The sequence below is a fragment of the Sprattus sprattus genome (assembly GCF_963457725.1).
Source record: "Sprattus sprattus genome assembly, chromosome: 2".
Taxonomy (NCBI): domain Eukaryota; kingdom Metazoa; phylum Chordata; class Actinopteri; order Clupeiformes; family Clupeidae; genus Sprattus; species Sprattus sprattus.
Genome location: NC_137921.1, coordinates 62,568,375 through 62,586,092, shown reverse-complemented (window position 1 = coordinate 62,586,092; position 17,718 = coordinate 62,568,375). Strand labels below are relative to the sequence as shown.

The window sequence follows — 17,718 nt, the reverse complement described above, 5'->3', positions numbered from 1 at the left end:
GCTCTCTCTAAAACAGACAGCGGCACCTCATTAAATTTCAATGCACATGAAGATGAGCATGAGAAAGTCTACTGGGTGGTTCCCAGTGCACCCCCCCCACACACACACACCATCTACCCATCATGCCCTCTTTCTCTGTCTCTCATTCACACACACACACACACACACACACACACACACACACACACACACACACACACACCTGAGTCAGGCCTTCCGTCATTGTTGCGGAACTCCTGCATCCTCTTCTCCAGCTTCTGCTGCCTTCTCCTCTTCATGACCACTTCAGGGTTGGAGATGGTGCGCGTGAAGCTCGTCTCCGGCATCTCCTTATACACCTCCTGCGCAAGACGTGAGTTCTCCCTGATGGAAGGAGAGAGAGAGAGAGAGAGAGAGAGATGGATGTTTACTCTACATTCTCAAAACACACTGGCTATTGGAGCAGCCATCAATCCTCCAGTGTCTCTCTCTCTCTGTTAAGCACTATTACTCCCTCTCTCCCTCTCTCCCTTCCTCCCTTCCTTCCTGGGGCCATCAGTTCTGGAGGGAGATCAGCACCTGCAGCCACAGCCCCGGTTGCTGTCTGTTCCAGCCAGACAATGTGTCAGTTCATTCATCGCTGTTAGTCCTCATGTTAACTCCACTGCACCTTCTCTATCTATTTTAATAAACAGACATAAGCTGAGAAGCTCAGAGCTAAGGAAAACACACGAAGGGGCCACTTGTTACCCGTCTCAGTTCTGAATCTCACGTTAACTTAAATGATGTAGGTGTTCAGGCAGGTCAATGTGAAATGTACTTATGAAGGGGGCCGCTTTCCAACTAGGGCTTATCCGTGTACCTGCTCATGCGTTCTGAAGGCGAGACCAGGGGATGCTGTAAAGCCGCACTTCAGTGAGTTACCAAGTGCATGAGGGCTCAGATGGAGATTTTACACTTGCCATTAGCTTAAGTCTTACACCAAATTGCCCCCAAAAGTGTAGAACACAAGCATGCTTTTGGATGGAGGCAGAGCAGACTACAGTATCGCTGAGGGAGGAGGCCCTGCTGAGGCTGGGGCTGACTGCAGTGTGATGCCGCGCATACGAACGAGGGAGATGAAAGAGAGAGAGAGAGGGAGGGAAACAAGGACAGAGAGAGAGAGATGGAGTAGGAAGAGAGCACACTGGGTAGTGAGACAGAGACAGAGAGAGAGAGTATGATGGAGAGAGAGTAGGAAGAGAGAGAGAGAGAGTGATGGAGAGAGAGAGTAGGAAGAGAACCCACTGAGGAGTGATAGAGAGAGAGAGAGAGAGTGATGGAGAGAGAGAGAGAGTAGGAAGAGAGCACACTGGAGAGTGATGGAGAGAGAGAGAGAGACTGTGATGAAGAGAAAGAAGAGGGGGAGCACTGGCATTACCCGTCCCCTATGTTGAGTGCACTTTCATCTCCGTCTGGGATACGAGCACAAGCTTCCTTCTCCCTCTTCTTCTCTTTTTTCTTCTCCTTCTTGGACAGCGTCCGCTTGAAGTTCTGGATCACGCCTTCTTTTTCCCTCTCTGGCCCATTGATCTGTGTCTTCTGCAGAGGGAGGGAGAGAGAGAGAGAGAGAGAGAGAGAGAGAGAGCGAGCGAGAGAGAGAGTGAGTCAGTCAGGAGACAGTGATCCACGTCAGACTTTAGCTGATGGCTGTGGGCTAGGGTGGTTTCAACAGTCCAAATGTATCTAGGCATGTATTCAAGTGAACTGTCTGTCTGGCACACTGTCATTCACTTGTATCATTCACTTCCATGTCTCCAGAGCGTAAGGAATCATGAAAGTGTATGAGAGGGAGTGATCTAGCAGTTAACCTGAGGTTTGCAACCACAAGTCTGATGATATCCATTAGCCTTAAAAGGACATTTCTTCTGTCCAAACGCTAGCTGCTGTGTCTGTGCTTAAAAAGGCATTCGCCTGTGAGTGCGAGAGCAGACAGGCCCTCCTAAACCTGACGCTGATGCGGTGGAAAGCTTGAGCCCGGCGAGCAACCCACCACCCACCCAGACATGGCTACTTCTCTGAAGGGAGGATTAGATCAGAAATGGGCCGAATCAGAGTTTGAGCACTGGGCGGTCTGCCTCAAGATCAGCAGTCTGTGTGTGTGTGTGTGTGTGTGTGTGTGTGTGTGTGTGTGTGTGTGTGTGTGTGTGTGTGTGTGTGTGTGTGTGTGTGTGTGTGTGTGTGTGTGTGTTTCCACTGCTTTAGTTTCCATTTCCACTACCAAAGTGTAAAGGCATGTGAAAAGCTCCCTAGTCCACACAACACACACACACAAAGCTGCACAACTGAGATTCCGACTCCTCAGTGACCTGATGAGTGAGTGTGTGTGAGTGTGTGTACACGTGTGTAGACAGTTCATGCTTGGCCCTGTATCCCCACCAGCCTAAGTGCCTGCTGAGGCCTCTCCCCTGACAGACAGCACAGGACTGACTTTTACTGAGGCAGTCATAGACTCATAGTTCTACTGGTTCAAATGCAATGACCAATTACAGGATGCCACACACACACACACACACACACACACACACAGGATGTAACACTTTTCAGTCCAATGAATGCATACACATAAAAGGGATTTTAGAACTGGTGTTCTCTAATGACTGAAACGGAACACTGTAATCTCTGTGGGAACAGCGCTGGTTCTGAACCTGAGAGCAAAGGGAACGCCCAGCAGAGGTGTGAATACTGTAACTAAGGGAACACACAACTGCACTCGTAAGCCTTCATCCCTACTTCAGTACAATCTTGAAAACGTCCCAGGCATTCTATCAACCTTGGATGGGCTACAGTGGCCTGTCTGAACTGTGTGTGGTTTGATTGGGTTAGTGCTTATGCAGTGGACACACACACACACAGACACACAGACACACAGACACACAGACACACACACACACACACAGACACACACACACACACACACACACACACACACAACTGGGTTTATGAGGAGAAAAGTGTGTGTTGGGACTTTGGGGGGGGGGGATATGGAGATCATCATCATCAGCAGCAGCAGACAGGTGCTCACCTTGGGGATGATGTCGTTCTCGTTCTTGAGCACGAAGCGGCCCTCGCGGTCGTCCTTGTTCCAGTTGAGCTGCACCACCAGCGGCTTCTCATCCAGGTCCAGCTTCCGTTCTTCTGCCAGAGAGGGGGGGGTGCACCAATTACACACACAAGTTCAGAACCCTAGGTGAACCCAATGAACTCTACTTGGCCGTGGGCGATTGCAAATGTGCTTAGAACTGGGACGGGTGCAACAGACACCATGTTAACACACACAAGCTGCACCCACAATCAGCAACAAGAGGGGACTGCATTCAAATACAGACTTAATGCTGACAATCACAATCACTCTCGCAACACTGAGAAACATCAAAGCCTTTGCTCAGTGAGCCTTCTCTTCTGAGAGGTCAACCTGACAGCAGAGCGCCCGCGCACACACACACACACACACACACACACACACACACACCACGGGAGACATCTCTCAGTCACAGATCATAAATAGAGTGGTGTGTGCTTGAGTGAGACCAGTGGGTAAGTGGGAACAGCTTCTTTCTCAGATGGAGCGAGTCATCGGATACGGCCCATCAGTTGCCAGAGGCAGCTGAACACACACACACACTCTGCTGTTCAGAGGGAGAAGTGTACACACACACACACACACACACACACACAGCTCTGACTGTGAAGCTCAGCACACCACGTTGTAGTGACTCTCATAGGACGGAAATTAAATTCAATCAAATAAAATGACACAAAGACCAATGGCTAGGGCTATGGTATGGATTAGGCCGAATCTGATTAGAAGGGGCCAGTTTGTTAAGAAATATTTGCTCTTTTCCCCCCGAATTTAAATGATCTAGCTCAATTCTCTACAAGGGATGTGAACACCACAGGGTTAAGCTTTCTATAAAAATAAGAATTTCATGTACATTTCTGATCCATCACAGTTTCAATCAGCCCTTGGTTGTGCAGTGTTCACTGCTTCTGTATCTTTAATTCTGTCCCACTGGTCCCTGGAGTGTAAAGTTGTAAAGCCTTAATTGCTCATCCCAGCAGACACTCTCCTCCTCCTCCTCCTCCTCCTCCTCCTCCTCCTCCTCCTCCTCCTCCTCCTCCTCCTCCTCTCCTGATGAAGGCCCAGAGTGGGAGAGGCCCAGAGCGTGTGGTACTCACCCCCGCTGACGTGCACCTCGTAGAGGGAGTAGCGCGGCGAGGAGAGCATGCGCATGTCGGGCCGGAACTTCTCGGCCAGCGTCTCGATGACGTCTTGCGTGGTGGCCGTGCTGGACACGCGGATGCACTTGGTGGCAAAGTTCCCCGCCACGCGGTCCTGGAAGTAGAAGCGCATGACGCCATGGAACTCCAGCTCCTGCGGACGAGAAAGAAGGGAGAGGTATTCATTATTAATCAGTCAAATCATCTAACAGCTTAAAAGCACATTGCATTTTCCATTTAGAAAGCTCAGAGGTTTGCTATGACATCGCCTCACAGAGAGAAGCTATGCGTTCATGAATAAGTATGTCATCAGGAATCTCTGCGTGGCAGTTCTGCAGCGCAGCCCCCCCCCAGGCAGAAGCAGATATCTGAGTGAGGGGACTCTGCTTCTGGGACAGGAGGAGGGGACGGGGTATGGTCGTTTACAGGCGGTGTAGCCCTCCACCAACACAGATAATACTCCCACAGTGGCCTTTGTTTTGATACAATGGTGAGGCAAGCAATGCTGGTCAATAAACACAGCTGGAATCCAACCAGAGATATCGGAACCATTCACAGCTGCTGTGTGGCCCAGTCTGGCCATCTCTCACAAAACATATTCAACTAAAACACAAACTCTAAACCTCTTATAGTCTCACCCACACCCACACACTCATACCACCCCTGACTACCCCCTCCACACACACATCGTCGGCCTCACGTCTACTTAAAGTGCACCCATCCCAGCCCCGTCCCTCACAGTAGGTCCCCAGCACCCCGGTCCATCACCCAGCAGGCAGGGTAATCCCAGACTGAGTGCACAATGGCTTTTAAAACTAATAAACGGTGACAAATTGAGTGGTTTCAGCTTTACACCCACACCCATTAGCTCCACTATACAGGTCGCCTGTGTCTTAACCCCTTTAGGTGTTGCATTACCACTGCACAGGATAAACCTGACAGTCAAGGCTCACTGCACAAAGACTCAAGTCCAGACCGAAAGACACTAGGAGCCAACACTTACTAGCCCAAGAAGAGGTCAAATGTCCAAAAGGCTTGTCCTTTCGACACGTTCAGTCAACTAGACAAAGGTTTACATTGTAGTTGTGGGAAATGTCGCTCAGTAACAAGATGTTCACCTTCTCACCTTCTCATCTTGAACTGGGTTACTTTCAAGCCCTGTACAAACACAACATCCTGAAACCAAACATGGACACACTGCTGTTCAACTGCTGTGGGAAGTTCTGACGACTTCTCTGAAGTAAAACATCACTAAAAGTGCCCAGTGCTTATCTCCCACACACACCACCCCACTGATTTCCCTTTCATGTTGCAGTTCCTCCACAGAGAGCCGTGAGTCAGACGGAGGGGTCAAGACCCAATCAGAGAGCCAGAATTCAGAGAAAAACAATGCTGGAAACCATGGCAACCAGAACAATGAGAGTCAGCAGAGGTGGTAACATGTGTTTCCTCAAAGCACACAGGTTCTGTATCCTGCCAGGTTTAAGGGTGTGTGTTAGTGTGTGTGTGTGTGTGTGTGTGTGTGTGTGTGTGTGTGTGTGTGTGAGAATCACAGAACACACCCATTTTTACTTTGACCGAGAGGTCCTCTATTCCTCCTGGGGAACTGGACTTTGGCTGAGTTTATTTTAGCTCTGCACACAGCCTCGTCCACACCCAGTGTACAACACACACCTGGAATACATCTCTCTCTCTCACACACACACACACACACACACACACACACACACACACACACACATTCCTAGAAGCGTGGTCTTGTCTCCAGATAGATATGTGCCACACACACACACACACACACACACAGAGCAAGAGACCTGCACCCTCACACGGGGAGAGGAAGAATGTCTTTGAAGCCCAAGGAGAGAACTCTGTGCAGGGGAGAGGGATGGGCCGTGGTTGGGAGCTCACACTGGGACAGAGGGTGTGTGCGTGTGTGTGTGTGTGTGTGTGTGTGTACCGTGACCGCCCATCCCACAAGTGACCTAATAACTATGAACTTGGAGACCACTCTGCGCTCACACACATGCACACACACACTGCCCTCGCTCCTAGACGGGACCAATCCTGAGACATAAATCAGCCTGTGCGGACCACGGCCCTTCATCTTTTTATCCTCTAAAAACATTCCAGACCGCGTGCGTGCTGCTCCGCCACTGGCCATCTCTTTCACCCCCCCTCATGCCCCCCCCCAACCACCTCTCTCTCTCTCTACCTCTTTCTCTCTTTCTCTCTCTCTCTCTGCCGTCCCAACCCTCCACTTCCCAGCCCGCCGGGGAATATAAATCTGCCAGCCCTCATCCCTCGCTCACGGGAGAAATATGTGAGGCCTTTACTCCACTCCACTCCACTCCAGGAAGAAGAGGAGGCAGAAGAGGAGAGAGACTGAGGGATGGAATTGGTAAAAGATGACCTGCCCCCCCCCATTAATTTTACCCATGACTATAAAAGATAAACGTTCACGTCAGGCCTGTTACAGGCATGGCGGACTGCTTGAGGATGCTTCTCATAAAACAGCCATGAGAACAGTGTTCTCCAGTTTCAAAGCATCACCACAAGAGGTAGAGAAGACTACTGCAATAACATCCAGCTGCCTGACTAGGCTATGGCTGACCAGTGGCTCCTTTTTGTGACTCAAAATTTAAAATCACAACTGTCTGAAGATCAAAGCAACAAGCAACCATTCCATAGGGACAAGAACAAGCCAGTATGGGAAGAGTCCCTGGTTTAAAGCTGACGGGTGTCCTCAGTGCAAGGAACACGCTGTTGGAGCTGCACTGGGCAGGTGTGCAGTAATAAACCTCAACAGCAGGGGGCAGTGATGCACAAAAAGTCCCTTAGCCAGGTGACAGGAGGTGTGTGATGTCACTGTGGTGAGCTAAACCTTCAGTGACAGACCAACAACATGATCACACAATCCAATGAGCGTGTGCAAACACACACACACACACACACGACAGCAAAAACAAGAGCATGCATGTTTCCCCTAGCAGTGTGACAGTGTGCCAGAAAAACACATCTCTGGTATGAAAGGAATGTAAAGATCAGTTTCACCCCCATCTCTAAACCCCTTCATGAAGGACAGGGAGAGGATGAGGAGGACATAGAGAGAAGGAGGAAAAACAGTGTGTGTGTGTGTGTGTGTGTGTGTGTGTGTGTGTGTGTGTGTGTGTGTGTGTGTGTGCGCGTGCGTGCGTGTGTGTGCAACGCTAGTGTGTATAATAGATGGGAGTCACGTGAGGCCTTAACAATGCGCTGCAGTCAGCATTCAGGCACAGAGCGTGAGTATTAACATATTAATACACCAGGCATGGAGCGCAGGGGCTCAGTGCAGAGTACAGTACAATCCCTACACACACACACACACACACACACACACACACACACACAAAGGAAGTCAGTGGATATGTTGTAATTCTGAACAATGTCCTTGCTTCTGTTGAAAAATGCAACTAACCCAACAGGAAAGAGAGCAACTGGGAGTGAGCTTTGGAGGGGAGGGAGGGAAGGAGCGAGAAAGAGGGGGAGAAAGAGAGAAGGAGAAAGCATAAGGAAGGAGAGAAAGAGCAAATGGAAGGAGAGAGAGAAAGAGAGAGATAGAGAGAGCAAAAGGAAGGAGAGAGAGAGCAAACGGAAGGAGAGAGAGAGAGCAAAAGGAAGAAGAGAGAGAGAGAGAGAAAGAGAGAGAGAGAGAGAGAGAGAGAAAAAGGAAGGAGAGAGAGGACTCGCTTGTCAAGTGAGTGGAATTCTCCTTGCAGCCCCTTTCACCTCACAGCTCAGCTGATCCTGGGAAATCAATGCTCGCTCCATGTCTCTGACCTGGATTAACACGCCTCTGTGAGTGTGTGTGTGTGTGTGTGTGTGTGTGTGTGTGTGTGTGTGTGTGTGTGTGTGTGTGTGTGTGCGTCTCTACATGACAGGTAAGCTCGCGCTCATGCTAACCCCTTCAGCTCCATTACTATTCAGCAGTGCCCTTGTCAGCAGAAAATGAAGGACTCTGTTAAGATGGAGGGGAGCAGAAGTCCCACTGTCTCGGGAATGAACACAAGCTAACCAAGAGCTGCTCACCACACACACACACACACACACACACACACACACAGAGGGAAGTGGAGCGCTCTGAAGAACCCTGATGAGAAGAGGAAGATGTTGGAGGGGAAGAGAGTAGACAGTGTCTAAGTAAGATGAGAAGCGTAGGGGAGGGCCAGTCAAGCTGAAAATCTAATTACTGTCCAGTTTACATAACGTACACAGCCCCAGATACGGCCTCTGTAAACACAGCACTTAAGCCCCGTAAACATCAGAGGTGTGTGTGTGTGTGTGTGTGTGTGTGTGTTGGTATCTTTAAACCGGTCAGGAAAGGAGAGATTGAAATCTTAAATGTTGAGAGAGAGAAGAGGAGTGCCATGAGAAAGAATGAGAAAGAATGCCTTTTGCACATGAGCGAGAGGTAGAACAGGATGAGAGAGAGAGAGAGAGAGAGGGAAAATGGGAAAGAATTGTGGGATGCCTTATTGGATGGCAGATGATGCTCTGTTCCTTTGATCATCATGTGATCTCTCTCTCTCTCTCTCTCTCTCTCTCACACTCTCACTCTCTCTCTCTCACACACACACACACACACACACACACACACACACCACACACCACACACACACACACGAGTTAAATTTCACCATATCCTTGAAGTTACTCCCCCTCCTCTCCTGCTACCAACATCACATCACACTGAAGAATTCAGATTCAACAGCAACATGTCACTTCATCACACATCTCTCTCTCCCTCTCTACATCCCTCTCTCTCTCCCCCCCCCCCCTCTACATCTCTATCCCTCTCTCTCCTTCTCTCCATCTCTCTCTCCCTCTCTACATCCCTCTCTCTCCCCCCCTCTACATCTCTCTCCCTCTCTCTCCTTCTCTCCATCTCTCTCTCACTCCCACATTCAAGTTTCCTTTGGTACCCTTAGGTCACTGTGTCTTTTCACCCGCTATGATACACACGTTGCTTATTAACTGTCAGCCAATGAGATCACGTCTCTTTGGACCCAGGGTGAGATGGGCCTCCATGTGGGTGTGGCCACGATTTGGATCACCATCACACAAAGGCCACGTGCGTCTCCATAGCGATGAGGTCAGTGTGGGCATGCAAAACATAAATGATGTCATCCCACAGGTGAGAGACCAAAACCTTCACCTAGCCAGTCTCTCACACACACTCTCACAAACACACTCACACACACACACACACACACACAGCGGTGGAGAAACAAAACCTCAACCAGCTGCAGTGGATGTTCACAGGCATGACATGCATGTGAGGTTATTTGGTAGCAGAGGCGTTTCTAACTAAGACAACTCATTCAACATTGGGGTGTGTGCGCCCTATGCACTATTACACTGTACGACCAGAGAGAGAGAGAGAGAGAGAGCGAGAGAGAGAGAGAGAGAGAGAGAGAGAGAGAGAGAGAGAGAGAGACAGAGAGAGAAATGTAGGGAGGCATACAACATGCAACTTGGAAAAGGTGAAGACAGCTCTGAGCATGGCAGCTCTAGACAGCCATGCTGACCATGCAGCAAGGAGCTGACAGTGAAAGCAATGCAAAGAGAAAAAGACAGGACACAGTGGGAGGGAGGGAGGGAGGGAAAAAGAGAGAGAGAGGAGATAGACAGAGAGGGAACAAGCGTAAACTAAAGGCTGGCCTCTAGACTGGGGACATAAAAACAGCAGTAGGTGTTAACTCTCACTGCACGCTGCTCCACCATTCACAGTGAAGCTCTTCCACGGTGCAGGCCAGCTCAGTGGACGATCTCAGTCACTTGGATTTACAACGGAAGGCAACCCTTCCCTCCCGGCTCAGGTTCTCGTTTATGACTTTCCAGGATGACGTGTGTGCGTGTGCGTGTGCGTGTGTGTGTGCGTGTGCGTGTGCGTGTGCGCGTGCGTGTGCGTGTGCCTGTGCGTGTGCGTGTGCGTGTGTGTGTGTGTGTGAGCAAACGAGCGAGCGAACACGAGAGGCCGTGCGGAAGACCAGAGCGGGACAGAGCGACGACTTGAACAGGGCATTTAAACATTAAGCCATGCTGGAGACGCTGGCCTCAGTGCGAAGTGGATCCCGTCCTACATTCTCTGCATTCCCTGAGCAGTTGACACTGCCTCCGCTAACACTCAACTCCAGCTGAACCATTCTCCTCTTCCTTCCTTCCTCGTCCCCATGTTGTTTTGCCTGATTCAACTATACCCAATTTCCCTAGGCATTCAGTAGTGTGGGTCGGCTTTTAATTGGCATTTTCATCTTCAAGAAGAATATAGGCTTTTCCGCAAAAGCATGACCCTGTAAAAAACTACTGGTGTGTGTGATAATGAAGCTATGAGACATATTGCTGATGGAAATGTGTGACTTGGTTGTGATACAATAGCTCCAGGTGGATTACAATATGCACACATAAACACATATGCGCGTGCACACAGACACACACACACACACACACACTTCAATGATTACACTCCGCTAAGTAGACCATGTCATGTTTCTATAGAGGTGCGTTCCCTCAGACACAATTTAGCTCGCCACAGGCAGACCTCCTTGTTTGCATCGTGCCTCCCAAGTGTGTATGTGTGAGCAAGTTTGAACTTAGCCCCGCGACACACACACACACACACACACACACACACACACACACACACACACACACACACACACACACACACACACACACACACACACACACACACACACACACACACACACACACACACACACACACACACACACACACACACACACACACACACACACAGGGTCCAACCTCTTGGGGAGGGCTGCATACATGCAACCAGAAGCAGCAGCTGCTGGTGATGCAGAGGCCAGAGCCGACTAATCCCACTTCTGCCACCAAGTGCTCTAGGTACAATACACTCCCTTAAGAGCCTCTTCTGCCAGCATGGCAGCCATTCAAGGGGTGTGTGTGTGTGTGTGTGTGTGTGTGTGTGTGTGTGTGTGTGTGTGTGTGTGTGTGTGTGTGGGGGGGGGGGGGGGTGTATGAAGCAGTGCTACTGTGGCTGACTCATGTCTCAGAACATCTGTGAAATCATATGACATTTGAAGGGAGGTGAAATGTCTACCGATGACTTCGCAGATGGGTGTGGCACAAGGATGACCTTGAAACCGAAACAAACCATGAGAAGTGACACGGTCATTACCACAGGCACCCTGTGGTTGGATCAGCCACAATAGCACTCGCCACAAACATTCTTTTTAAACAGGACGGCGAAGACAGACAGGAAAGGAGTGGGAGAGAGAGGGTGGGATTGGGATCAGAAAATGACCGCAGGTGGATTCGAAACCCGGGGCCCCTGAGGGAACTGTGACGCTCCCCAACAGAGCAGAGTGAAAGGCACTCCGGGCCAAAGCCCAGGATGGTTCTGGTGTGGTGTGGGAAACCCCTCGACTCCAAAGCTGCATTCAGTAAGGTTGTGTTGTGCAGCAGCAGCAGACCTGGCCTCTAACGGATGCTATTTAAAGGCTTGGCTGTGGTCAGCTCGCGCTCGCGCTCGCGCTCGGCTGTGGGTGTTAAGGCCACGTCAAGAAGCATGATGGACAGAGACCCTGATGGGAGCAGACACACACACCCCAGCACACCCAAAAATAGCTGCTTGTCTGACATCTGTCCCCCCACGCACGCACACACACACGCGCACACACACACACACACACACACAGACACACACACACACACACACACACACACACACACACACACACACACAGACACAGACACAGACACAAACACACACAGACACACACACACACACACACACACAGACAGAGGCTACCGTCAGCCTGTCGGCAGCTGTCAGTGGTGACCAGGAGTTTGTGATGATGTCCTTCCCATCACAAGAAGCCACACGTGGATAAACTTCTAAAAGACAACAGACACAAAGCTGGTGCCATGACAATAATTCGTTTCTGATTCTTTCCCCTCCCCTTCTGCCCTTTTTCTCTACCCGGCCGTTCCAAGCACATGGCACATGCTGAGGTTCTGCCTAAGGTTTCTTCCTGTTAACAGGGAGTTTGTCTTTGCCCCTGTTGCATTGGTGCTTACTCTAAGGGGGTTTAGGCCCTGGGCTCTGTAAAGAGCCTTGAGACACTTTAATTGTTTTGGCGCTATATAAATAAAACTGAATTTAAATGAATTGTTTTACGCCGTTACATGAGACCACAGCAAAAGGAGCATACCATCAAATGACCTGTTAGCACTCGGAAGAACAAGGTGAAGAACTAGATTGTGTTGTTCGGATTAAGATATGCAGCATGAGCCACAAGCATAGACTTATGCGCGCGCACACACACTATGTGCACGTACACATGCACGCATGCACGCGCCAGGCCATGTTTGGGTGAAGGTAGGGATGCAGGCCATGCAGGGCTTTGAGTTAAGGCAGGAAGGCTAATCCTTACCCTGTCTGAGCTGCAACAGTCTCACACACACACACACACACACACACACACACACACACACACACACACACACACATCCCACCACCCTTTCATCCTCCACTCATTCCTGTCCCTCTATCTCTCCTTCCTCACTTTATTTTCCAGTCTGAAGATCAGTAATGGATGTGTTCAGGCCACAGCTACAGGAGCTCACATACACAGCGGCTGCAGGCCAGCAGACACACTGAACCTGGTTCTTCCTGCAGAAACAGACTGAAGCCTGTAGTTATCTCTGTATATTGGGACTTGCTCTGACTTGAATGGAGGATGAAGTCATTCATTTGGTCAGTGTAGGCCGACTGGTTTATTAATTAGGCTTAATCGCCGTAGTAACAATCTCTTAAGCTATTAAAGCATCCTGTCTCCATGGCAGCCAATCCACCCCCTATCGACGGCAGGCACGCACGGCCTGATTTCCCACCCGAGAGACCACCTGTTCCATGCCCTTGGGTGTGTGTGTGTGTGTGTGTGTGTGTGTGTGTGTGTGTGTGTGTGTGTGTGTGTGTGTGTGTGTGTGTGTGCGCGCATCAACGTCACATCACATGGTTGCTAGACCCATGCACATCCATCTGAAAAACACACACACACACACACACACACACACACACACACACACACACACACACACACACACAATGGACTTAGTAAACCACTAGGTTCCTCCATAAGTATGCCCACACCTCCTGCAGTAGGCTGGGTGCACATCTCTCTATCTATCCCACAGCATGCGAGTCCAAAGTCCAGACTGGCTCAGCATGGGTGCACAAACACAACAGCTTCCAGTTTCTCCGCCAATTAGGTCAATGGGGTGGGCTTTCTCCTGCAGGCCAGCCAATCAGGGCATTTGGTTTTGAGCGCTCTGTACCTCAGAAGCTAATAGGGCAGCCCATTTCAAACAGAAAAAAACACCCACCTGGGAAATTGGGTAAATCTGATTAAGAGGCTGTTTGTGTTGACACAGATTAAAGTTCTTGGAGTCTGGTTCAGTGGTGGCAGAAGGGGCATGGACGGATGAACGCACGCACACACACACACACACACACACACACACACACAGGAGAGGGGGAGGGGGAGGGGGAGGGGAATGGAGCATTGGAAGGAGTTAATAACAGATTGATAATGCACGGCTGACCAGACACTTTACTGACCTCTCACCCCTAAGACAAGACTGACCAATCATGAACAAGCTTGCACCGATGGGGTTCTTCATGTGTGTGTGTGTGTGTGTGTGTATGTGTGTGTGTGTGTGTGGTGCTCATTTGGATACACTCATGCACCACCAGTGCCTCCACATAACCTTGCAGTGAAGCAGAACTGGGCAAAAAAAGTATTTGAGTGCCTGAATCTACACTGAGATGCAAGGGAGAAGCGTTCAATCAAAGAGAATTGACACATACTGTGTGTGTGTGTGTGTGTGTGTGTGTGTGTGTGTGTGTGTGTGTGTGTGTGTGTGTGTGTGTGTGTGTGTGTGTGTGTGTATATATATAAGGGGGTAGTGGGTGTCTGTTTGTAGAAAGCTTTCCTGCTTACATCACCAAACACATGCCATCTACTCCAGCCTGCGAGGACAACATGTAACATCGCTCTCTAATTTATTGATTCAAATTAAAACACACAATCCACTGCTGACTGAGGAGTTAAACCACATCCTCATACTGACGTACGCGCACACACACACACACACACACACACACACACACACACACACACACACACACACACAGAAAGAGATCTGACACAGAGGCTTTGGGTGGAGCGATGTTGTGGAACAGATGCTTCTCCCAAGCCCAAAAGCCAAAGACAGACCGGATGACTGAATTTCTTCTTTACATCACACACACACACACACACACACACACACACACACTACCCTGCATTGCAATGCACAGCGTTTCACGGTTCTCCTACAGCATGACCCACTAATACATTTCATGGAAGTATTTCCTGATCCCTGTGAGAGGAAGAGAATAGGGCTGTGTGTGTGTGTGTGTGTGTGTGTGTGTGTGTGTGTGTGTGTGTGTTCAGATCAGTCAGGGTCTTCACCCCTCCCCTGGTTAGCTGAAGCCAGCGCTGCAGGAACACACTCACCACACAGCCCAACAATGAGCCCTCTCTCACGGGACACTTGTTACTCTCCACCCCCTACCCAGCCCCTCTGTTTCTCTCAGCCTCCCTCCCTTCATTTGTCTCTGTTCCCTCCCTCCCTCCCTCCCTTTTATTTTCCTTCTTTCCCTCGCTCTCTCTTCTCCACCCCACTCTCCTCCTGACTCACTCAACTCAAGCCCAGTTTCGGTCGCTCCCTCTCCACAGAGGTGGAGGTGACGGAGAAAAGGGAGGGAGAGAGAGAGAAAAAAAAAAGAGAGAGAGAGAGAGAGAGAGAGAGAGAGAGAGGGAGGAAGAGAGAGAGAGAGAAAGAGAGAGAGGAAGAGAGAGAGAGAAAGAGGAAGAGAGAGAGAGAAAGAGAGAGAGAGGTACACGTCCAAGTACGGTCCAAGTACGGTGCCCATACACACACACACACACACACACACACACACACACACACACACACACACACACACACACACCCAATGCAGAGGGAACAATTGCTACTGATTTACAGATGGAATGTGGGTCATTCCGGGCACTCGGGCCACGGTCTCCTAGGAGATGTGCCGGTTGAAAAGGCAGTGTGTAAATACCACACACACACACACACACACACACACACACACACACACACACACACACACACACACACACACACACACACACACACACACGGCCTGAGTGGACAACAGTTCACCATTACTCACCACTATCACAGCACAAACACATATACACAGACAGGGAAGTGGACTGAGCTAACAATAATTCAGCATTACTCACTAGTATCTCACTCTCACACACACACACACACACACACACTCTCACACACATCCACACACTGTGGAGTTCAACTGTGCAAACACAAAAGAGAGAGGAAACAAAGCCAGGCTTCTGGGGGATCCGCAGGACCAGACTATCCCTCTCGGTTTCAACTTCCCCTCCCTTCCCTCCATCTCTCTCTTTGTCCCGCAGCCTCACACCCATCCTCTCTCCCCCCCTCCCACTGTCATTTCCTGTCTTTCTTCTCCTTCCTCTCTGTATGCATCCTCTTCCTTCAGTCATTGCCATTTCCTTTCAGTGCCCCCCCCCCCCCCCCCCCCCCCCCACCTCCCAAACCATGGAGGCTGGGCTGCTTACTGCCTCCTTCATGTCTGGAGCTGAGCTGAAACACTCACAACCACACACACACACACACACACACACACAACCACACACACACACACACACACACACACACCATTTAAACCACTCCATATCTGAGTGATGCTAATGTTAGATTATCCATCAGATCCACCTTGACTACCCAGAGTCCACCTATCTACCTAGTCTGTGGTGTGGTGCGGTTCGGTGCGGTGCGGTGCGGTGTGGTGCGGTGCGGTGTGTGTATATATATTGCACTGCCCTTGTCATCTACACTCTGATGGTTGTCTGGGGTCAGGTCAAGATGGGTGTGTCTCAAGCCTAATATCCCTCCTGCTGACAGATATACACACACACACACACACACCCCTGGGTCTTGACATCAATCAGCGGAAGAGCCTCTTATCGCTGGCCTCAGCAATCCAAATCACATGCGCTCGTGCACGCGCACACACCTACACACACCTACACACACACACACACACACGGCTCCATTTTTTGAGGTGTATTCAGCCACTCACCCAGAGGGAGAAGAATTGGGTCAAATATCTGACCTTGACCTGAGTGCACCTGACGGCTGACAGTAAATCAACTATGCATGCTCTTTGCTCTAGCAGGCTATATATTCAATAAGAGCGTATAAATGCAAACACTGTGTAGCCAGCTGACACACACACACACACACACACACACACACACACGCACACATATAATAGGAAGGCTGATAGAATGGCATTATGTGCTGATATGAATCAGCCTTATACCCTGGTGTAAATGAAGACTCCTGGCACGTCTAGAAGAATAATACTGACAGAAAAAAAACTTAAGCCTATAGACTCACTTGGTAAAGGATGCCATCTGACCTGCTTTACAAACAGAGTCATGGGACCGATCCAACCTCTCTGCGTTCATTCTATGTAAATATATGTAGGGCAGTGAGTGAGTGAGTGTACAAATATACAGTGTATGTGGAGGAAGGCGGGGAGGGAGAGAGGGAGGGGGGAGAGAGAGAGAGAGAGGGAGAGAGAGAGAGAGAGAGAGAGAGAGAGAATGAATGTTTGCTCAGGCAGCAGAGAGCCTCTTACCTTGTTACCACCTACAGGAAACCACAATTTCCTCTGTGGTTCATTGGGGGCGGCAGGGTGTCACACACACACACACACACACACACACACACACACACACACACACACACACACAGCTGCCCACCTACTCTCAGCCTTCAGGGCACAGATCAGCCCCCCAAACCAACACTAACGTCTCAGCCAATACAGACACAAATATACACTCGCTTGCAGGCCACACACAAAGACCCAGCCAAACCCCTCTACATACACACGAACATTAAACATGTCGGGCACCCCTACACAAACAGATCCAGCAAGTGTACACACCACCACATACACTCCCTACCTCACAGACACACACACACTCACACATTCATTTAAAGCCAGTGAGTCTATGCCATTAGCTCCATCTCAGGCTCCAGTCCCAACACAAATATGTGCTTTGCAATGCTAAGAGCCTGCCCACCTGCACAAGCAGGGAAATGCCCTCCTCAGGTTACTGCCAAACACATCAATAAAACACACTTCATTGTCTGTGTGTGTGCAGCGCAATCAGGCGCTTCATCATTGCAAAACACAAGGCTGCGTGAAACACTACCTGCAGCGGTTCCACTCATTTTATTAGGAAAGTTGAGGAGTGTGTGTGTGTGTGTGTGTGTATGTGTGTGGGTAAGTTACCCTGGTGA

At 49.9% G+C, this 17,718-nt stretch overlaps 1 protein-coding gene across 8 annotated transcripts in view; it reads right to left on the bottom strand.

The window, feature by feature from the left end:
- afdna (afadin, adherens junction formation factor a) overlaps nucleotides 1-17,718 on the bottom strand; it is a 118,213-nt gene that overhangs the window by 69,984 nt on the left and 30,511 nt on the right. For 6 of the 8 annotated variants that reach the window (XM_080832259.1, XM_080832265.1, XM_080832260.1 and 3 more), the window contains exons 2-5: nucleotides 4,198-4,393; nucleotides 3,044-3,156; nucleotides 1,400-1,560; nucleotides 203-363 (exon numbers count right to left, since the gene is read on the bottom strand). In XM_080832259.1, coding sequence (XP_080688385.1) covers nucleotides 203-363; nucleotides 1,400-1,560; nucleotides 3,044-3,156; nucleotides 4,198-4,393 — 631 coding nt within the window. The remainder of the gene's footprint in view (nucleotides 1-202; nucleotides 364-1,399; nucleotides 1,561-3,043; nucleotides 3,157-4,197; nucleotides 4,394-17,718) is intronic. The other 2 variants (XM_080832261.1, XM_080832266.1) reach the window with 1 other exon arrangement.